The sequence below is a fragment of the Canis lupus genome, chromosome 4, assembly GCF_011100685.1.
Source record: "Canis lupus familiaris isolate Mischka breed German Shepherd chromosome 4, alternate assembly UU_Cfam_GSD_1.0, whole genome shotgun sequence".
NCBI classification, from domain to species: Eukaryota; Metazoa; Chordata; class Mammalia; order Carnivora; family Canidae; genus Canis; species Canis lupus.
The window spans coordinates 40,194,165-40,218,814 of NC_049225.1; the positions used below are offsets into that span (position 1 = coordinate 40,194,165).

Sequence of the window (24,650 nt, forward strand, 5' to 3'; positions counted from 1 at the left end):
TCCACAGTATCAGGCTCCCTGCTCAGTTGGGGAGTCTGCTTCTCCCTCTCCCTTTGCCCCTCCCCCTGCTCATACTTGCTCTCTCACTCTCAAATAAATAAGGCCTTTAAAAAAAAAAGACTCTGGGCACACCTGGGTAGCTCAGCAGTTGGGCATCTGCCTTTGGCTCAGGGCGTGATCCTGGGGTCCTTGATCGAGTCTCACATAGGCTCCCTGCAAGGAGCCTGCTTCTCCCTCTGCCTACATCTCTGCCTCTCTGCGTCTCTCATGAATAAATAAAATCTTTAAAAAATATAAATAATAAATAAATAAATAAATAAATAAATAATAAAATAAATCTCTGTGTATATGCCCAGACTATCTCCTAGCTTACTTTGAATTAATAAATATATACAAGTGTTTAAAGTCAAGAGAGACTCAAAACAGTTTCCCTTGCCTGCCCAAAGAATCAAAGGAAAAAATACTTGTAAACGAAACTGTGCTCCAAACTATGAAGAATGCAAATGTTTTCACCAACAAATAATTCTCCATAACAGCTACATTTCACCAGAGTACTGAAAATCAGCCCCAAATGTCCAAAATTTTAGCTCTTTGTGCCCTACACCAAGAAAGAGGCAGCACAACCCACAGTTCACTGTTGTTTTTAGTCTGGAATTTCTTTGCAGTGGGTTATCTTGCAGAGGAGCAGATGGTTACCCTTGGAAGTGATAGAAAAGCAACAGAGAAAGGAAGGGCGAAAACATGAGACAAACAATTCAAAACCTTTTCATATTTTTTTTTATTTTAAATTACAAAGGATGTTGCATACACTGATGAATCTGTATCTGACTAGAAGTGCTGAGGGGTTGGAAGGTGACAGAAAACAAAGGCAACATTTGAATTGCCTTTTCTTCTGAAAAGAAAAACTGCACAACTATTAACCAACATTTAATAGAATAATTTTTAAACAGCTCATGCGTCAACAAGATAAAATTCTCTCTAGACAAAAGACAAGACTGAATCCAATAAAAAGTTTCATAGCTCCAGTTGGGGGAATGGGGAAACAAAACTACAGAATATTTATGATAGCATTACAAACAGGATCCTACGCCACTATGCAAAAGAGGTTGCCACATTGTATGAACAAATGCTCTGAATTCTTGCCCTTCCACTCTTCTCTTGTGACTTCTTATGTGCGGTCAGCCCTAATATCACTGTTAATCACAAATGCTAATTATTGGACAAATCCTAGGGAAAGAAAGTAAAAAAAAAAAAAGCAGGCAGTGGAATACAGTGTCATAAAAATGTGGTGGAAAGGCAGATACAGTACACACATACACATTTCTGTTATTTGGTTCTGAAAAAAACAAAGGGTGAAGGGCAAGACACAGTAATCAGTCCCGCTCCCATCCACCCAGAATTTAATTAACTACACCATTGTGTTTACATTGTTATGAAAGAGGCAAACCTAGTTCACCCAAACTTGGCACACTGAAATACCCAACTCTGATGTTCTTCACTAGTTACCAAGTCTTCAATTCCAAAGTACTATTTGGAAGTAGTTTTAAGGTTCTACTCCCTACTACACTCTAACCTCTCTTTTCTAAAGAAAATGGCAATTTGGCATAATTCAGTTCCTAGGTGTAATTTCTACAATTTTCGGTCAGTTTACTAAGCATGAGGATTATGCTTCAACACATAATCCCGCTTGCCTATGGAAGTGTAAAACTGTCAGTAGTACATTTTCATCATCTTTCCCCAACATGCTTATTCCTTAAAACGAAACAACCATTCCTACAGTTGACATTCATTGTTACATCCCAATGTGTTTGAAATATTAAAAAAACATGGAGTCATCTTCTCATAATGCCCTTATTAAGATTACAAAGATTACAAAAGAATCCACAAGTATTACGGCACTGTGTGAGACTTATTTATCATGATCCAAGGGAAGAACAAGACTGCAATTCTTTGCAAAGTTGTGGAAATGGCCTCAGTTCCATGGGAAATGGTATTCCACAATAGACTTCACTAGAAGGATAATTGAAACCTTTTACTTTAACACTGAAAGCATAATTCAATGCATTCTCAAAATTCAAGTTTCAAGATTTGGAGAGATGCTAACATTCTCTTACATAATTAATTAGAAAATACTTGAACAGAATTGTAGGAAGACTATATAAAGAAAGGGAACATAAGTTTTTGTTAATTCCTGCTGAAGGCAACTTGAATTTGTTTCTTAGAAAGTTAACTAAATCTTAGCAGCTAAAATATTTTTAAATGTATGGAATAAAGAAAAGCACATCCATTCTTGACATTTTGGTGAATAAACTAACAGCTTTATTAATGAAGGCAAACATCAGATAATTGTATGAATATTATATATAAAAAAAGAAATCCAAACTAACAGCATTGTATTTCAAAAGTACTGTACTTCTGTTTCTTTTAAAGAGACTTGTCATCTGTTTTATAAAACAAACAAAACGGGTATTCTTCTCCTAAAAAATTCTGGAAAGATGAAATAGTCAATTTCAAGCTGATGAACTGAACACACCTTTCTTTAAATGCAGACTATTGCTAAGGAGCAAATCAAGTCAAGCATCAGAAAGAAGATGTAGGACAAATTCATGAAAGTCAGAAACAAGGGATGTAGTGAAATTACTGCTAGTCTTTCCCTCTCATATTTAAAGACCATTCAAAACTGGTCTTTCATACAAATATAAAATAACTATAAAGAGAGGGAATTGGAAACCATACCCATCTGAAATCCTTCATGATGTTTTTATAATTGCTCTGATTCTCTTACCAAAAAGGTCAAAGTGAAAGATTTAGGAAGTGGAAGGGAATGAAGACGTTAAGTTTAAATGTACAAGTAAGGCACAATATAAAGCCACATCATAATCTGTCATGAAGGATATAGGAAAGGACAAGAATCATACATGGTACAGTAGAACAAGCAATCATATTGACTGAAAAAGTGTGGCACCCAATTCAAAACTCAGACAAGATCTTAACAAGAACAACTGGACAGCATGCTTTCATATGGAGACAAACTCTATAAAGAATCCAGTGTATCTGAAATGAGGAAGAACGTTTTTTTGTTTTGTTTTGTTTTGTTTTTAAATCATAGTAGTACTAGAGTCAAAGTTTATAATTGTTTTTGGAACAATGGGTTTATTTGAGGTGAATTCACAATGCCTTTACTTAAAGTAAGATTCTGGACTTCATTATGAGCTATCTGTATACCATGTATGAACACAGAAAACCTTTAGAGAGCTCTTCTCTAATGATCTTCACCCAAAAATACATGCCACAATTTTCAAAAACAGAACATGTACAATTGTTGGGGTTTTTATGTTACCCTTATAAGATCTGTTTGTGTGATACACTAAACGAGTATATTTTAATGACAATAGAGGAAGCAGATTATTACTGGCATTAAAGTACAACCATTTCTAGACGGTTTTAAATGCCACAGAGTCCCCTGGTTAAAATGTAAAGCTGCACAGCTTGCCTATGTCATCTTTATGATAAAGTTAAAACAGCAAGAGGATTTAACTTTCACTCTACATTTTACTGCCAGGTTTTTATTTAGATCAAGTATCGCTGCAGCATTCTGACCAGCCCAGATTTAGCAGCAAATGGCAGGAATCATATAAAATGCAATTTTTTTTTTAACAAAGTGCTTTTCTAAGATATACATACATATATAAATAGGTACAAAATAAAGTGTCAACATTAAAAAGCTCAACTATTTAAAAGCTTTTAACTATTTAACTTAAGTAGTACATATAAAACACTGAAATGCAAGGATATGGAATCTACTAAACAGATTCAAAGTCTTTTTTTTTTTTTTTTTTTTTGAAATGCAAGACCAAAAAATCAAATTCTGGTTTGCAGACAGGAAAAAAGTATCAAAAACCAGAATTCCTAACACAGCAGCTAGAAAGGGGCAATTTTATAAACCTCATCAGCTGAATCTCTATCATGAAGTGATTTTCACCTGATTGCAAAACTGCCACATTTTGGAACATGTTTCATTTTACTAAACACACTCTGTCAAAACTTCATATACTTCCAAGTTATAAGCCTGTGCTTTGACTCCTCCCATCTAAAAAAGAAAAACTTTAAACAATGAGCTTACATTCTTTTAAACCACTAGCTCTGAGCTTATCATCTGTTTAGCATAAATGCACTAACCAGGTACATTTCCATCAAGCACAAGAAAATCTTGTGCATCACAGTTTAGCTAAGGTGTTAAGACAATCCTTGGAGTTTCCTTTTCATGATGTCAAAGAAGCATATAAGCAAACATTGTTCAGTTGTTACTGTGTGTTTTAGAATCAAACTTTATAAGCAATAGCTTCATATGCTATGGCTTACAAATGGGGGTTGGGGGAGAGGGGATAAAGTAGAAGAAAAGGAAACACACTATAAAGACAAAATATAATTAAGGAATAAATTCTCCAGGGGGTAATGGAGAAACAGTTGGAGAAATAGATACTTTCCCAGCAGCTGAAATTTTTGGTATTTTTTTCTGGCTAGATAGGATCTTTTTTAAAGTATAGTTTTTAAGCCACCAGTTTTCAGAGTTCAAAACACAAGATTTGAGAATCTAACAGTAAGAGAGACAGAATGGAAAGACCTGTGGGGAAGGTTTATAATGCTGCCTTGACACAAGAAATTTCTCATCAAGAGGTAAAGCTGTAACACAGTTAAAACACTGACTAATGAAGCTGTTTTATGTGAGCAAAAAAGAGCACCTAAAAACTAAATGTGTTAATATTTCTCAGTTCTAGAAATTATAGAAGAAGAATAAGTCACATGTAAGTTTGAAGAAGCTAATTTGAAAATACCTGTACAAAAATATAAAAATCTATAAATTGTTTTTGTTTTAAGCTTGTGTTCATCTTTGAAAATATTACATGCACAATAATACATCAATTGGAAAAGTGGCAACTAAAGAATTAGATATTTTTAGCTTTTTTCTTTCTTTACATATATATATATACATAATACAATAAAAATAATCTGTATTTTGGTTGTTTGGTGGAAGTATACTACAATAAGCTAAATAAACTTTTTTAATTTTCAAGGTCAAAATCTATTTCACCAATAGCTTACTAAAATGAAATATATTAAAATTTCCTACAATAAGTGCAGAAATAAAAAGACTTACAGACATCTAAATGGCCACCAACTTATCTACTATGGAAGCGAACTAGAGGAACAGCAAAATAATATTTGTGTGTGTGGATGCTCCTTCTGTAGATAATTGGACCCAAACAGAAATAAAATTCACAGTTCAGTAAGATCCCTAACCCTGACCTTTTCATTTTTCTTTTTTTTCTCCTTTTTTTTTTCATACATTCATACAGTATCATGTAAGCTGTGCAAAACTTTACTTAGACTGGCAGTTTGCCATATCAGTTGCATTTGTCTTTGGTACAAAAAATAAAACAATCGCAATAATGTGCAAGTATTTGTCTTCTTCCGGTCAAGTACCGAAATAGGAGTTTTCTAGAGCCATCTTTTTTTTGTTTGTTTTTTGTTTTGTTTTTTATACAATACACAGACTCTGTGGCATATATCTACATTTCAACATAGTCCTATATACATTCAAAAATTTTGAAAAAGAGTTGGAACAAAAAAACATTTAAACCCCATAATTTTTCCATCTATATATCCTGTGTTTCCTCATTAGGGTTTTCATCATACAAAATATTACCAGTTTTATAGTTTCCCCAAAATACAAGGCACAAAGAATATGCTTTTTTTCTTACTTGCACAGACATTATATATATATATATATTTATATATATACTTATATATACCATATTGAGCTCGGAAAATGAACTTCTAATATGGCACATGGGTGTGAATGCTGGGTTGTGCCATGTACAAGTGAGATTAATGGTTGTGGAAAATCAGAACAAAAGTAGTAACTCTAAAAACAATCTAAACTGACTGTTTAAAAAAATGCTTCCTCAATTTTTTTGTGTGGTTCAGAGCATAAACCTGCCACAATTTGGCATTTATTAATATCTTCGCTCCTCCCAAATGTTTTACTTTAACAGATTTTTGCAATCTGTATCTAAACATTTACTTAAATGTGAGTTTCAATTCTGATGCCAGTAGCAGTTTTAACTATGGTTTATGCTCTGAAAATGCAATAATCAAGTATTTTGGATCATGCTTCACTTATGCTACTTAGTTCTTAAAACAATGTAACCTAATTGTAAATGTTTACATAATGCTAAACTGACATGCAAAACAGAATGAAAATTTACAATGAATAACGTGACAAACACAGACATTTCTGACCAGTGGTCCAATGAGGCTGATTACACTTTTGATGTTGGTATCCTTAGTCCTACAAGGCCTCCAGTGGGATTGCCTTCTGCGGTCTTCTCTAACACTTGGTTAACAAATTCTGAGGTTTGCCCAGCAACTGGGAGACCTGAAGAAAAAGAAATAAGGCACACTTAGGCACAGAAATGGAGAGGGCTTAAAGAGAAGGTGAGGAGTAGGCAGATCTGGGAGCGGGGGGTGCGGGGGATGGACGGACAGACCCCAGCTTGATACTGGTCCTAGCCAAGTGCTCAGCTGCTCGCTACTGCAACCCAGAAATTCATTCTAGCCCCACTAGATTAGAAAGATCAAACCAAGAATGAAGAATGGTAAATCAATATTTTAAAAGGAGGTAGACGGTAAGTAGTAAAGTCCAAATAATAGTCCAAACCCAAACTCCACACTGTCACAACAAGCATTGTTCCCCAACTGACCATGTTTGCCCTGTTGTGTCAGTCTCTTCCAACTGCTCCAGCCTCTGTATGTCTCATGAGTGGGCTTTACCCACACAACTGAAAACACTGGCCTGAAGGATGTATTCAGTCATTAAAAAAATTTTTTTTCAGTCATTTTTATAACTACTGGAATAAATTTGTATTTCTTTTTCTTCATTTTAAAGAAAAATGAATGAATAAAGTTGGAAGAGAAGGGGGAAAAAGGTGGGAGACACTTTAAGTATGTTGAGTTTTTCATTTTTATCTTCATCTTCTACAGCTGAGGTCAAAAGATATTTTAAATCAGTATGTCAAACAGAGCTAGTATAAGCATGTTTTAAAAGTAATGACAAAAAAAATGATTAAAATGAGATAGAAATAGAAAAAGATTTAGGCATGGCTCATAGGAAGAAGTCACAAGATAGTGTAAAAAACAGAGAACTGACACTACCTCAACCATGTCATTAAATGTAGCATGACCTATAAAGAACTTATGAAACTCAACACCCAAGAAACAATCCAATCATGAAATGGGCAGAAGGCATGAACAGAAATTTCACAGAGGAAGACATAGACACAGCCAACAAGCACATAAGAAAATGCTCCGCAACACTTGTCACCAGAGAAATACAAATCAAAACCACAGTAAGATACCACCTCACACCAGTGAGAATGGCGAAAATGAACAAGACAGGAAACAACAAATGTTGGAGAGGATGTGCACTGTTGGTGGGAATGTGAACTGGTACAGCCACTCTGGAAAACTGTGTGGAGGTTCCTCAAAGAGTTAAAAATAAAGCTACCCTATGACCCAGCAATTGCACTATTGGGTATTTACCCCAAGATTCAGATGCAGTGAAATGCTGGGGCACCTGCACCCCAATGTTTATAGCAGCAATGTCCACAACAGCCAAACTGTGGAAGGAGCCTCGATGTCCTTCGACAGATAAATGGATAAAGATGTGGTCTATATATTCAATGGAATATTACTCAGCCATCAGAAAGGACGAATACCCACCATTTGCTTCGACATGGATGGAACTGGAGGGTATTATGCTGAGTGAAGTCAGTCAGTCAGAGAAGGACAATCATCATACAGTTTCACTCACATGGGGAATATAAGAAATAGTGAAAAGGATTATAGGGGAAAGGAGGAAAAATGAGTGGGAAAAACTAGAGGGTGATAAAACATGAGAGACTCCTAACTCTGGGAAACTAACAAAGGGTAATGGAAGGGGAGGCAGAAGGGGGGGATGAGGTAACTGGGTGACGGGCACAGAGGAGGGTACTTGATGGGATGAGCACTGGGTGTTATACTATATGTTAGAAAATCGAACATACATACATAAATAAATAAACATAGCATGACCAATAGTGGGACAAACTGATATATGTACCTCTTGATTGATGGAATGAGGAGGATAATCACCCATGATTCTTGGCAAGAAAATTTAACTGTATTTAGTCAGGAGGAAACAAACAACTCCAGATGTTGGGAAATTTTACAAGATCAACTACCTGAATTTTTCATGGAAAAAAATATGCTGGGAGACTGATCTAGATTAAAGGAGACAAAAAGATATAAATAATGCAATGATGCTTAACAAACAAAGGCTATAAAGGACATTACTGAGACAACTGGAGAAGTTTAAATATGGACTCAATATAGATATTATAACAGTATTGAAGTACTTGAGTGTGATACTGGTATTGTGCCTAAGAAAGAAAATGTCCTTGTTCTTGAGAAATACGTGCTGAAGTAGTTGGGGATGAAGGATTTGGTAGAAGTTACCTTCAAATAGGAATAAAAAATTTAGACAGAGACAAAAATAAAGCAAATGTAGCAAAATATTAACAACTGGGAATTTAGTTGAATCATAAACAGATGTTCATGTGCCATTTCTACTTTTCTTATAGGACTGAAATTTTTAAAAAATATTATTCATTCATTCATTCATTCATTTATTCATGAGAGACACAGAGAGAGAAAGAGACGCAGAGACACCAACTCTTCTTGTATTTGTCCAAATATGAGAAGGTAGAGGGAGAAGCAGGCTCCATGCAGGGAGCCTGATGTGGGACTCAACCCCAGGTCTCCAGGATCAAGCCCTGGGCTGAAGGCGGCGCTAAACTGCTGAGCCATCCAGGCGGCCCTAGGACTGAAATCTTAAATGAAAAGTTAAGAGGAAAAAATGAAATATACATGTTATGCTATAGTTAAAATTTCATCTCATAAGACAAAAATACAGAACTTATGAATTATCAGAGAAAACATATAAAACTGAAACTATAATGAATCATACAGTGAATGATATAAAAAGGAAAAAGCCATATGAACAAAGCCTAACAGATCTTTTGATGACAAAACTAAAATTAAATATGAATCAATAAATAAAAATGACCTAAGTTCACCTATTAAAGAAAGATTTCCAGTCTAATAAATAAAATCTAACTCTATGCTATGTACAAAAATCTCAAAGTGAATTTGATGCTATACTTATCAAAATAAATTTTAACTTAAATATTTTTAAAAGATGTATCTAATATAAAGTATTCAGAAAAACTGAAAATTAAAGGGTAGGCAAAGGTATACTAAGCAAATATAAATAATAATAAAGCTTCATTAATGATTGTAATATGAGACAGGATTGAATTCAGAGAAAAAGCTATGCTTCATTATGATAAAGATTATAATCTGTAATGAAGATCTAGCAGTAAGGAATCCTATTCAAGCAAAACCACAGAAAATATGAGAAAAAACTGATACACATTAGCGAGGACCTTTTTCAATCTTAGAGTAAATGTACACCTACAAAAATAAAAAAAGAAAACAAGACCTAATTAAGATTACCTGATGGAGCATATTATGCAGTCTTAACACAAACAGAAAATATGTCTACTTTTCAAATGCCCAGAGAACATTTAATTAGGTTGTAATAAACATAACAAATGTAAATAAATGTAATCATGTTAGATAGCTAAAAAAAACCTCTTAAATACATCACAAAAAAGAGAAATTAATAACAAAACTAGAAAAATAATAATGTCGACCTTCTGGAAAATTTTAAATATTTCTCAAGCAGTTTTTTTTTTTAAGATTTTATTTATTTATTCATAGAGACAGAGAGAGAGAGGCAGAGACACAGGCAGAGGGAGAAGCAGGCACCATACAGAGAGCCTGATGTGGGACTTGATCCCGGGTCTCCAGGATCACGCCCTGGGCTGCAGGCAGCGCTAAACCGCTGCGCCCACCAGGGCTGCCCCTTCTCAAGCAGTTTTTGCAGAGTAAATCAAACCAAAAATTCAGGGGCATCTGGGTGGCTCAGTTGGTTAAGTGTCTGCCTTTGTCTCAGGTCATGATCCCAGGGTCCTGGGATGGAGCCTTCTATTGGGCTCCCTGATCAGTGGGGTGGTCTGCTTCTCCTTTTCCCTCTGCCCCCCTGCTTGTGCTTTCTCATTCTCTCTCAAATAAATAAAATCTTACTAAAAAACACCCCAAATTTCAAAGTATTCAGAAAACAAATATGACATATCAAAATTTATGACATATAGCTCAAGCAGCTCTCAGGAGAAATTTCAAAAGTTTTTAATTATATTAATGAACAAGAAAGAATAGAAAATAAGTGAATTAAGCATCTAACTGAAGAAATAAGAAGAACTGATGAATTCAAGAGCTGGTTCTTTTTTGAGGGGAGAAGTCGAACTACCTATAACTAACCAATTCAAGAAATGAAGGCAAACACAGTACACATAAAGAAATGAAAATGAAGCATTAGCCACCAATACAGAGGCTATTAAAAAACAAGACAATTTTTATAAATTTGAGGGCATGGAGGAAGTGGATAATTTTCTAGGAATATGTAAATTATCAAAACTGACTCCAGAACAGCTTGTAATCTAACATACAGAGAAAGTTTTCAAAGAGTTAATCACAAAAACATACTAGACCAGATAGTTTCAAAGCTTGTTCTACCAAATCTTTAAGAAAAAGAAACCCCAATTTATTTAAACTGCTCCAGGGAGGAACTCTAGAAAGACTGTTGTATGGCAGCACAGATTTTTAATCTCAATTCCCATTATAAAGACAGAGATTAACTAGAAAACCCATAAACCCATGAAAAACATAACAAGTGACAATGTATCTTCAAAACCCCCAAAATTCAAAAGGGTGGAAACAAACTACCAAAAGCTACAAGACCTGTATGGTATTAACTTTACCAATACTTGTGCAGGATGAGTCAAGGGGATTAATGGGCCTGAGAACAAAAGAGTCTAAAATAGCCAACAAGTTACTCACTGGAAGCCACAGGAGACCAATATGAGAACAGATGAAGCTGTGAGAGATTTGTACAAATGAATAGGGAGTACAAAAATTGAGTACAAGGTGAGTGTGAGAAGCCCCCAGGAAAAAAAAAAAAAGGCCCACAGAAAGATGTTGAGGGGCTTGAGCAGTCTAGCTCTGTGAACTAAAAACTGACTAAATAGGACTCCCTTGTAAGACAGGAACCAGGACTGGCAAGAATCAAAATTGGGCAAGACAGGCACAATAGATATGAAAGAAAGAAATGGTCCAGATAAAAAGGAAGAGGAGCACAAAACAAGAAATTTCAGAAAACAAGCTGCCCTGTGCACCTGCCCAGCCACAAGTTGTTCTTCTTGCCCTCGCTGGACTGTGGGCTAGTGACATACAAGTGTACCAGAGAAATTCCCTCTCATCTTTTGCTTTTGAACATCTTTTGCTTTTGAACATCACTGCTACCTCCAATAAAGGCACTTGCCCACAGGTTCTTTTGGTTTTCTACCCACCTCCCCCAACCCCCCTGCCCCGTCTCCTCCCTACCTGCTTTGTTGAGCCCTCTCCCTTATTGCTCCCTCCATGTGGCTCCCCTGTGGCATGTGGTGACTTTGTTTTTCTAGGGTAAACTTTCTTCCTGATCCTCTCCTGTGTCCCCTTCTTAGGATGGACTGAATCACCATCTCATAAATGAAAGCAAAGCATAGCTTTATATTAACTAAAAACAGAGGACTCTGTAAAGTTTGAAGTTAGAAAAGCTATCCTGAAGTAAACTTTTCAAAGTTTAGAAGAAAGAGTTTTATGTGTATCAAGGTAAAAGAAATCCCAAAAAAAGTTATTGTAAGGAAAAAAAAGAAGATTCCTACAAACAATGAAAGTGTGCCTGAAAGATATATGCAAAAATGACCATATCATACGATTATTATCCCAAATAGTCACAATCCACTATTATTTCAAAATGAACTCAATGATTTTCAAAATGAACTAAAAGACATTAAAGAAAATGTTACATGAAAGAACTACAAAAATCAGAAATAGAAAAACTCAGAAAAGAATGGGAAGAAAAATTTAATTCCTGAAGTTAAGACAAAACTAAAAGAACAAGGTAGCCTACAGAACAGGAGAAGGTATTTCCAAATGTCTTATCAGATAAAGGGCTAGTCTCCAAAATCTATAAAAAACTTATCAAACTCAATACCCCCCCCCAGATAATCCAGTCAAGAAATAGGCAGAAGACATGAACAAACATTTTTCCAAGAAGATATACAAATGGCCAACAGACACATGAAAAAATGCTCAACATCAATCAGCATCAGGGAAATACAAATCAAAACCACAATGAGATATCACCTGATACTGGCCAGAATGGCTAAAATGAACAACTCAAGAAACAACAGATGTTGACGAGGATGTGCAGAAAGAGGAACCCTGCTGGTGGAAATGCAAAATGGTGCAGCCATTCTGAAAAAAAAAAAAAGATGGAGGTTCCTCAAAAAGTTAAAAATAGAGTTACACTATGACCCAGCAATTGCGCTACTAGGTATTTACCTAAAGGATATACACATAGTGATTCAAAGGAGCACACACACCCTAATGTTTACAGTATCAATGTCCACAATAGCCAAACTATAGAAAAAGCCCAAGTGTCCACCAACAGATGAATGGATAAAGAAGATGTGGTATATAAAAACAACGAAATATTACTCAGCCATCAAAAAGAAATGAAATCTTGACATTTTGCAACAATGCAGATGGAACTAGAGGGTATTATGCTAAGCGAAGTCAGTCAGTCACAGTAAGACAAATACCATATGATTTCATTCATATGTGGAATTTAAGAAACAAACGAACATAGGGGAAGGGAAGGAAAAAAGATGAAAATAGAGAGGGAGGCAAACCATTAGGGACGAACTCTAGGAAATAAACTGAGGGTTGTTGGAGAGGAAGCAGGTGAAGGGAAGGGATAATTGGACGATAGGCATTAAAGGGGGGGGGCACTTGATCCATCAGCTGCATCACTAAATTCTATCCCTGAAACTAATAATACAGTATATGTTAACTAAATACAATTTAAATAAAGCATTTTATTTATTTTTTAAGAGATTTTATTTGAGAGAAAGAAAGAGAGCATGAGCATGAACAGGAAGGGGGCAGAGAGAGAGGGAGCATCAAGCAGGGAGCCTGATGTGGTGCTTGATCCCAAGACACTGAGATCATGACCTGAGTCAAAGGCAGAGCTTAACCCACTGAACCACTCAAGTACCCAATAAATAATTTAAAAAAAGACAAAACTAAAAATACAAGAGCAGCAAATAAACACAATAATGCTTTTAAGAGAAACAGAAGTGCAAAGGAGAAAGATTTTTAAAATAAAAAAAGACAAAATAATTGATCAAAAGTGAATATACCTCAGAAAATACTAAAGATAGGCAAAAGAAGATGCAACCCACAAATATTAAGTCATCAAAAAACAAAACAAAAACACAAATCACAAAACACAAAAACAAAAACAAAGCAAGGGGGCCCTGAGTGAATCAATCAGTTAAGTGTCCAATTCTTGACTTCAGCTCACTTGACAGGCTCTGCACTGGGTACCACAACCAGCTTAAAAAAAACAACAACAAAAACCAAAGCACAGAAACAGTTCAAATACTAAAAAGGGGGGCGGGGGGATTAAAAAAAATACTAAAAAGATTTTAACTACATATTTAAAGAGCACAGTACACACACGAAAACATCAACCTAAAATGACCAATTCCAAAACAAAGTCTAGTGAAATTACTGAGAATTAAAAGAAAAAGAAAAATCCTATTGACATCTTGGAAAAAGACCAAATAAGTTATCAGGAAAAAAAGTTTCACAACTATTAGCGCCTTTTTTTTTTTTTTTTTTGCAACTATTCACTTTTTTTTTTTTTTAAGATTTTATTTATTTACTCATGAGAGACACACACAGAGAGAGAGAGAGAGGCAGAGAGACACAGGCAGAGAGAGAAGCAGGCTCCATGCAGGGAGCCCGACGTTGGACTGGACTCGATCCCAGGTCTCCAGGATTAGGCCCTGGGCTGAAGACGGTGCTAAACCGCTGAGCCACACCCCGGCTGCCCAACTATTCACTTTTAAATAGCAACATTTTATGCCAAAAGAAAAAAATAAAGAAACATATTTAAAATAAAGAAAATGTGAGTCAAGGATTTTGAGTCTGGTAAAACTGACTTTTTAGATATAAAGAGAATATTTACAAATTTATCAACATACAAAGTCTTTAAATTTAAAACTGAAAAAGTAAAAAGAATCTTTACTTGTAGTGTTAAGTTCCTCCCTCTACCTAACAAAGGAACTGAAAATGATTTCAAAGAATATGAAAGACAGAAATGTGCTGAAATAATACATAAAATATTAAAACAGCAAAAATCCATTTGAAAAAAACATCAAGCAAATTTACCAGGACTTCCTATTTGGGTACTGAATTAATTTATAATTAATTTATAATTTATAATTATATAAAGATATAAATTAACTGACTGCTTAGGAAAATATCAATATTTAGGATTTACTCTCTGCTAAGATTGTTCTTCACATAGATATAATTTTGTTCAAAACAGACTTTTGACCTTTCATAGTGTTAATGTTTTATATAAATATACTGTCCTTAATCCTGTTTCATTTTGTAATGTACTCTATTTTAATGTGTATTTAAAACTACTTTTGAAAAAGTCATTCTGTAAATATTAAAGTTGCACATTCATTTTACCATTCTATAAGCTTACCTAGTCACTGTTTGTCATTTTTCAAAGCTTGCAAAAATAATTACAGACTAGAAATAATCACTGAAATACCATATCATTTGGAATGCTGAAATGGAAAAATTAAACTTATTTTGCTAGCCAATTATATCACAAATAATTATCAGTTAATACTATGTCGTGAACATGCAACTTAAGCATCTGACTAATCTTAATTGGCTTTGTCCTGAACAAAATATTTAATTTTCTAAAATATGAATGATGGATTACAGGAACAAGGTAGAAATAAAACTCTTTTTAAAAAAATTTATTTTATTTTATTTTATTTTTTTAAAGATTTATTTATTTATTTGTTCATGATAGACAGAGAGAGAGAGAGAGAGAGAGAGAGGCAGAGACACAGGCAGAGGGAGAAGCAGGCTCCATACCAGGAGCCTGACACGGGACTCGATCCCGGGACTCCAGGATCACGCCCTGAGCCAAAGGCAGGCGCTAAACCACTGAGCCACCCAGGGATCCCCTAAAACTCTTTTTAAAAATTTTTAAATGGTTAAGATATAATATGGTAACACTGACTACTAATACTGAGTACTGAGAATTTATGTGCTCAGCAGGGTACTAAGTGCTTTATATGCACTCTTCTCATTTAATCCACCCAATTGTCCATATTTTACAGATGAATAAAAGTAGGTTGAGGGAAATGAAGTCATTTCCCTAGGGTCCTCATGCAGTATGTGGCAGGGCCAGGAGTTAAATCTAGAACTGATTTCAAATACTCTGATTTTAACCACTACAATAAACAAGCTTTTGCTTTTCGAAAACATGATTTTAATTTTTAGACCACTGCTATTGCTAAAGCCACAGAGAAATCTAGTCTTTTTTTTTTTTTTTTTGGTAAAAAGATAGGAACAAGACATGCAGATCTAAGGTCCCTTAAAATAAAGAAAATGTTTCAAAGAGGAAGATAAATGCTCAAAACTGTCAAATGTTACAAAGATGTCAAGAAAAAGAAATTCTCAAGTCAGCCTACTGGATGAAGCAAGTAGCACACCACATGTGAACTATTCAGGTCAAATACTACAGGGATGGGTGTCAGATGATAGGGCTAAGTCATGGTGTTTGGGGGTAGTGTGAGCACTGGAACTCAAAGAACTTACTTCAATATCTGGTTTGGCCATTTATTGATTGTATGACTTATGGCAGGTTACTTTAGTACCTTGCCGCGTTTTCAATTCCTCATTTGTAAAGCCAGCATAATACATACCTCCCATACAGAACTGTGAAAGTAGATGACTAACCAACCTTAACAGACAAGTCCTGGATCGTAGTTAAGTACCTGGTAAATACTAGCTGTTGTTCCCTTCCCTAACACCCAAGGAATCCTTTCTGGGCCCTTGATCTCTCGTTTGAATCTTCTCCATTAGCCTTCAAACATGAATGTTGTCAAATTCATGAAACTGTTTTGTCAGGTTCTACATGCATTGCTAATTTAATGATCCCAACTTGTCCTTCAAAAACACTAGAATACTTCACACTTAGTATGAGCACAATGCTGACAAGAGAAACTAATAATTTCAAAGACCGTGAGAAACTTAATTAAGCGCATGGAAGCATTCAATGTGTACTGATTTTTTTTTTTTAAGATTTATTTATTTATTCATTCAGAGAGAGCGAGAGAGAGGCAGAGACACAGGCAGAGGGAAAAGCAGGCCCCATGCAGGAAGCCCGATGTGGGACTCGATCCCGGGTCTCCAGGATCACACCCCAGGCTGCAGGCGGCACTAAACCGCTGCGCCACCGGGGCTGCCCCATGTACTGATTTTTAATTAAAGAAAACACAATCATTTTGGTAGCTGTGAGAGGTATTTCTGTGTAAACAGAAATGAACTATTGCTCACTTCTATCTAAACATCTTGATTTCTTCACAGCAATTGCCACAATGTTATATTTTTTCCTGTTAATTCTTTGTTTCCATTTTTAGACTACAAGCTTATTAGTAAGAGTAGTGACCAAATCTCTATTATTCATCCCTGTGTCCCCAACACTTGGCACATAGCAGGCTTTGAAGAAACTTTGATGATTGAACTTATAGTAAACTAGAAGTTAGAAAAAATATTTTAACAGAAATGTAAAAAAAAATCCAAGATATTTACAATTTTAAAAAATAGGAACAATTTATAGTGTTTGTTACTCTAAAATTCAGGTAAGTAACTAGATAATCATTAAAAAGTAAGCTCTAATTTTTTTTAAGTGACCTGATTGAATACACAGTCAGTATTCTGGGGAAAAATGAACTGGAATAAAATTCTCAAGTAAGCGGGATCCCTGGGTGGCGCAGCAGTTTAGAGCCTGCCTTTGGCCCAGGGCGCGATCCTGGAGACCCGGGATCGAATCCCACATCGGGCTCCCGGTGCATGGAGCCTGCTTCTCCCTCTGCCTATGTCTCTGCCTCTCTCTCTGTGTGTGACTATCATAAATAAATAAAAAATTAAAAAAAAAATTCTCAAGTAACCTAAGTTTGCCACTCTACACAATGACTACATAAGAACCCATTTTTTTGTTTTGTTTGTTTTGTTTTAAATATTTTATTTATTCATGACAGAGAGAGAGAGAGGCAGAGACAAAGGCAGAGAGAGAAGCAGGCTCCATGTAGGGTGCCTGAGGCAGGACTTGATCCCAGGACTCCAGGGTCACACTCTGGGCAGAAGGCAGGCGCGCTCAATCACTGAGCCACCCAGGTATCCCAAGAACCCGTTTTTAAAAGACAGTCCTAGAATAAATATTGCTAAACAAAGAATACATAAAACAGCTGAGCCAATTTTATGATGCTTCAGGGTTTTCATGGATTGCACTATGCTGCAATGTCCTTGGGATGCTACTCATCTGTAAGGTGATTTGCTTCTATGGCAGCTAAGCTCTTGCACCTCTAGAGTTCTCATGTCTATATTAGCTACCTCTCCTTTCTCTGCCAGGTATTGCTCTGCCTGACTTCTGGATGTCTGCCTCTCTGTTCCTCTTCATGGTATATAATCCATTCAGGGAAAAAAACCAGATAATTAAGTTTGCTAAAATCCCACAAAATGTATTACTGAGTAAAACATATAGGTAGGAACCTCTACCAAAGTATAAATTGCAGGCTTGAGAGCTCAGGGATCTTTATTTTTCCCATAAAAGGTTAAAGTTGCTGGAAGTTCACCTTTCCTAAGTGTTAAAATAGTTCAATGATTAAGTCTAAATAACAAATTGTGGTAACCAGCAGCACATATTTATAAATGCAAAACCTGAAAAGACAAAACAACTTGTAAAGAAGAGTAACTACAATAAGAACATTTGAATTTTTCCTTAAAAGAATGTTTAATATCTCCTTAAATCATGTATCTTATGCTACATCTTATTGTTATGAATTTAATATTATTCTTACCAAGAGTATCTTTAATGAGTATTTCAAGCTTCTGCCCCATGTTGGGTCCTCTCTCCTCTCTTGGATTCTGTACTCGGTTTACAATCTCTTGCTTGATGGAGTTGATTACAAACAATAAATTATCTGTAAGACAGAACAAGACACTTGGGACATGTCACTCTAACATGGAAGAATTTGCTTTTTATTGTGTAATTACAGTTATTCAGTTAAAAATGGTGAATTTGTAAGAAAATATTAAGTAGTGATGGTTATGTTTTTTTAATTTAAATTCAGTTAGTCAACATACAGTAGTACATCATTAGTTTCAGATGTAGAGCTCAGTTACAAGCTTTTTTATCCAAAGAAACTAATTTCAAATGATGTGCCACTTTTGATAACATATTGTAGACATGTATCAATGTCTACTATCCTGTAAGCAACTTGACTTATTTGTCTTTATGGCTTTAAGAACTATAATACCTGTATTGAATCATAGGATCTTAATAAATGTTTATTAAATAAATCAAATGAAGTCCTTCAAGTCTTCCAGAGACAAAACTTTAAAAACAAATATCCCTAAGCTTAAGAAGAGAGTTAATCAAAAGTAAACAGGAGGTAAATAATAAAAAGCAGAAAACAATAAAACACCAGAAACATACAACAGAGAAAGTTAACAATGCCAAAAGTGGTTCCTTAAAAAGGCTAACAAAATTGATAATCTACTCCCATCCCCATCCTCAGCTAAAGAGATCAGTCACCTGTATCTGGAATGAGAAAGGGGGTTATCACTTAAGAATCTAGAGCCATTGAAAGGATAATAAGAAAATGCTATGCCAACAGATTCAACCACTTGGTAAAAATGGTCATATTTCTTGAAAATGTAACTTAACAAAATTGACACTAGAAGAAATGAAAAATCTGAATAGCGTATTTGGAGTAAAGGAATTAATTTAATCAAAAATATTCCCAAAGGAAAACCCAAAAGGTTTCAATGAAAATTTTATCAAATATACAATGAAGAAATTAAAATGGATCTTATTAAACTTTTCAAAAAAGAGGAAGATAGATCATGGCCCAATTCACTCAATAAGGCCAAAATAGCCCGAATATCAAAACCTGGCAAAGATATTACAAAAAAAAAAAAAAAAAAATCACAGACCACTTTTGAATATAGACACACAAAACCTTAACAAAATATTAGCAACAGAATCCAACTTAAAGTTTTAAAACACAACCTTACAGAATATTTGTAATAGACTCTAATATAAAAAAGAAAATACATCACAACCAAGTAGAGTTTATTCCAAGAATGCAAGGTTGGCTTAAATTCAAAAGTCAATTAAAAAAAAACAAAAAACCACAAAAGTCAATTAATGTAATTCACCATATTAAGAGATAAATATGTGATATATTACCAGAATAAAGGAGAACATGATTGCTCCAAAAGGTGCAAAAAAAGACCACATGATAATATTCAACACCCATTTATAATAAATGAAACTAGGAAAAAAGAGAACTTTACTTCTATTTTATATATTAGCAGCAAAGAGTTTAAAAATAAAATTTCAAAAATGATTCCATTTTTATAGAGCACCAAAAAATATAAAATACCTAGTAATAGATCTAACAAAAGATATTAAGTATTGTATACTGAAAACTATAAAACAAGGCACAGAGAAATTAAAGGAGACCTACAAATGGAAAGAGATACCAAGTTCATGGATTAAAAGACTCCATTTTATTAAGATGGTAATTCTCTCCAAATTGATCTACAGACTAAAAGCACTGGCAATCAAAATTTCAGTAAGCTTTTAATGTAAAAAGTGATACCAAAATTTACATGGTCATGTAAATAACCTAAAATAGCCAACATAACTTTGAAAAAACAAAGTTGTAGGATTAGCAAGAACTTACACTTACCTGACTTAAGATTTACTATAAAACTACAGTAATCAAAATAATTTGTATTCACATAAAAATAGACAAATGATCAATGGGCCAGAATACAGAGTCCAGAAGCAGACTCCTACATATAGGGTCAACTGATTTGACAAAGGTGAGAAAACAACTGAACAGGAAAAGAAAAGCCTTTTTAATGAATGGTGTTTGGTCAACTGGATATTCTTATGGAAAAAAATGAACATCAACTATCACTCCACACCATAAATAAAAATTAACCTAAAATGGATCATAAACCTACATGCAAAACCTAAAACTATACAAATTCTAGGAGAAAGCATGCAGAAAAATATTTTGAAAGTGGCAAAGTTTTTCAGAACACTAAAAATATGAGATATAAAAGGAAAAACTGGCAAATTGGAGTTCATCAAAATTAAAAATTTTTGCTCTTTGGTAGCTCTTGGAGTTACTCTACTTTTCCATGACTTGGTTCATTTTCCAATTGGGGATGTCTTAGGGATGTCCCTTCTCGGTGTGGTCTATACTTATATTTATTTGGGCACTTGATCTTTAGCAGAGTTGATTATGAATTTATTAACTCCTGTGTTTACATTTTGTTAATCCTTCTCCCTCTGCCAAGTAAATTCCATTTAAACATCTTAAGTGGTATAAATTGTTTAATCCTAAAATAAAGGGGTTAAAAAGGCAGGGTATTGTACTGTGCTTAATTCTACACAGTACAAAACATATAATGCAGAATAACTAAGAACTTCAGAATATAAATAAATAAACACAAAGGATAAGAATAACAAAGTAAATTTTTTGTAAAGTTTATTTCATTCTGAGATTATTCCTGTCTCAATTTTTTAATGCCAAAATATCCTTCCTTGTATGAAATTACTGTAGTTGTAGATGATGGTTCTTTTTAATGTCTTCACCTGGCAAAACATAAAGTTGGTAACCCTATACTTTCCAAATCCCAAATTCTTTTTCAAATGTCACTGACTTGTGAATTATAAATTCCAGAAACTAATGGGTTAATAGATGGGTAGTGGATAATAAGTGTTCCACAAAACAATAACAGATTGACTGACAGATATTTCAGGCATCAAGGGCACCATTCTCTTGAGAGATGTACCAGAAACCCCAGGAAGAATTTTCAAACTACACGTGGCAAACTGCATGAGAGCATTTCCTGGGTTCTAAAATGACTTCTTTTTTTTAATTTTTATTTTTTTTTATTTATTTTTTTTTTTTAATTTTTATTTATTTATGATAGTCACAGAGAGAGAAAGAGAGAGAGGCAGAGACATAGGCAGAGGGAGAAGCAGGCTCCATGCACCGGGAGCCTGATGTGGGATTCGATCCCGGGTCTCCAGGATCGCGCCCTGGGCCAAAGGCAGGCGCCAAACCGCTGCGCCACCCAGGGATCCCATCTAAAATGACTTCTAAACCAATAGTTAAGGCTGGCTATTCCTCCCCAGAAACTGGAGAAGAGAAGCTAGTTAAGACAAAAGTGGAAGAGAAATAAATGAATGAGAAGATCCTAATTGAGAAGAAAATGGTACCTTTTAAAGATGGGCCTTTTCCTACATGAAAATGAAGAGGCTTGAAGTCAGCTTTAGAAACAAAAATTTAAGACAGCTATCAAAACTCAATTTGAGATAGAACAACACATACTCCTAACCTTTACCAAATCCCCAGGTGTTCTCTACCCCAGAATATATTTATATCATGGATCCAAAGCACGTGTGGAGGGTGTGCATTAGCATATATACAAATACCTAGCCACACAGATATACATAGTCATGGATAGATTAACTGAACAACACATAGATAGATGCCTACAAGTGTCCAAGGAAACACAGACCCAAAAGGCTCCCAATGGCCCACCACATGTCCCTGCAGCTCAAGTCATCTGGTTCTAAAATGAAATATGAATGCCTATGATATTGTAATCATTACGTGTGTGTGTGTGTGTGTGTGTGTATACACACACAGAGCTCAAGGTCAGAATGCTTCAACAGCAAGAAAGAATAATATGAAAATGGGTAGATTTTCTTTCCAACAAACCAACTATTGTTTTACCTAATTCATTTACCTGATGAGAGTTCCTGAGTGGCCATTAATATACAAAACCATCAGCTCATTTCACAAGTTGTAAACTTCACAGTAGGAAATCCTCTTTCTGCCCTCACAGATGGAAACAAGATAATCAAGATAAAGAATTAAGAAAACTGCACAAAGTTTACTGAGCACTTACGTGCCAGATGTCCTGCTAGACTTCAGAAAATCTCTGGAAACAAATAATAACTGATCATTTTGCCACTGACCCACTTTCAGATCCGACTTTAGCACGAGAGCTATACAGTGAAGAAGACAATTTTAGAGGCAAAAGAACATATGAACTCTTCCAATACTAGGCTTAAGGAATGGTAACAGAGCAAAGGAAAGGAAAGGAAAGGTGGCTCTTCTTACAGAAGATCAAAACTAGAGCTTTTCAAACCTCTAGTGTGCTGTTAAAGGGTTCCAGGCATTTGAGAGATTAATTCTCTCAGGACACAGGCCTCCTCTCCCATGAGCAGCCTGCTCTGATAAGTTCCGGGATGCCTTAGAGATGATAATTTTTTACATGTGCCATGTTGTGAAAGATTGGGAGGTACTGATCTAAACCAACAGTTCCCAAATAAGTGCTAAGATAGTTGCCTGAGAGTAATATGGGGTAGTGTTAAAAATATGGACTCTTGAGTTCTACTTGCACAGACTGCATATTCCCTCATTGGATCTGGGGAGAAGCCTAGAAATCCATACTTTAGCATATACACAGATGATTCTAACAAGCAATCAAATTTGTAAAACATATCTAAATTATCCACTCAGAGATTACAATAAACACTAGTCAATAAACTGGCTAATGCAGCAACACAACTGTAAAATGAAGTAGGAGATGACTGTGGTCACAAGTAGACAAGCTCTTTAGGGTAGAGAGGAGATTTGGCATGGGGAGCCACAGATACAGACATTCACTAAAAGGAGAACATGAATGAGTAAGAGTGAGTATGTAGCTTATTGAATAAATGAACAAAAAGGAGGCTGGCCTAAAACTTGGCAGAATACAGGGAAAGCAAATAACAGAGCCAAAGAAAAAGAGAGTGATTGGCAAAGTAATAGGAAGTTAATCAAATTCTTAAAAGTTTAGGTTTACCATATTCTGTGTTGAGGCCCCATAATTTCACTTTATTAGCTTCATACTGGGCTTTTTTCTTTAATCGACAAGCCCTGTGAAAGGAAGGAGCAATTAGTTCACTTCTTTTTTTAAGTGAACATTCAGAATATACTTCTTCTTGCTGCTGTCAAACATTTTCTTACAGTAACCAAAAATCACTGCCTATTGATGTTTATAACAAGGAACTCAATTTCCAAAAAAAAAAAAACCCACACAACATAATCATTAATCCAAACTGATTCTTAAAAATTTTATCACACATCCAAAAATAAAGTTATGATGAGTACACTAAAATAAACAAAAACTGATAATACCAAGAGAATGTAAAGTGGAACCATCATATGTTGCTAATTGGGATATAAAATACTATGTACTGCTACTTTGAAAAACAGTAATTTTTAAAAATTTACTTTATTACTTCAGAAACCACTACTTTGACAATTTCTTATAAAGTTAAACATATGCTTCTGGGTATTTACCCAAGAGAAATGCAAACTTATATTCACACAATCACCTGTAAGTGAATGCTTATGGTGGCTTTATTCATAATTGGCAAAAGTGAAAGCAATTCCAATGTCCTTCAGTTGGTGAATGGATAAACTGTAGTATATCCTAACAAAGGAATACTATTTCGCAATAAAAAGGAACAAACTATTACTCTACTCAACAATATGGATCAACATGAATCTCAAATGCATCATGTTAAATCAAAGAAGCCAAACTCAAAGGGCTACATATAATATGACTACATCTATATGACATTCTAGAAAAAGCAAAACTGTTAAACAAATCAGTGGTTGTGAGGGATTAGAGGTTCACTTTACAAGGAAGCATGAGGAAATTTTTTAATGGATGATGGAAAATATTATCCTGATTGTGGTGGTGTATGATTGGATACATTTGTCAAAACCTATAAAAGTGTAGAAGAGCCTGAGTGGCTTAGTCGGTTAAGCAAAGGACTCTTGGTTCTGGCTTACGTCATGATTTCAGGGTTGTGAGATCGGGCCCTGAATCAGGCTCCAATACTCAACCCGGAGTCCGCTTGGGATTGTCTCCCTCCCTCCCTCTTTGCCCCTCCCCTTGCTTCCACATGTGCTCTCTTTCTCTCTCTCTCTAATAAATAAACAAATCTTTTAAAAATGCATAAAGGTATACATTAAAAGGGATATACTTTATCTCAAATAAATTATACTCAAATAAACTGACTTACCACAAAACAGAAAAAATGAAACTATGATAAGATTTTTCATTGTTATAATGCACTTGAGTCCATTCACCTCCCCCTCAACTTTTTTTTTTTTTTTAATTCATGAAAGACACAG

At 35.0% G+C, this 24,650-nt stretch overlaps 1 protein-coding gene across 2 annotated transcripts in view; it reads right to left on the minus strand.

Annotated features, from left to right (window-relative positions):
- Positions 1-760: 760 nt before the first annotated feature.
- The window catches only part of CREBRF (CREB3 regulatory factor), a 57,707-nt gene continuing 33,817 nt past the window's right edge, over positions 761-24,650 (minus strand). For both annotated transcript variants that reach the window (XM_038534738.1, XM_038534739.1), the window contains exons 7-9: positions 23,308-23,381; positions 18,225-18,347; positions 761-6,439 (exon numbers count right to left, since the gene is read on the minus strand). In XM_038534738.1, coding sequence (XP_038390666.1) covers positions 6,324-6,439; positions 18,225-18,347; positions 23,308-23,381 — 313 coding nt within the window. In that variant the 3' untranslated portion in view covers positions 761-6,323. The remainder of the gene's footprint in view (positions 6,440-18,224; positions 18,348-23,307; positions 23,382-24,650) is intronic.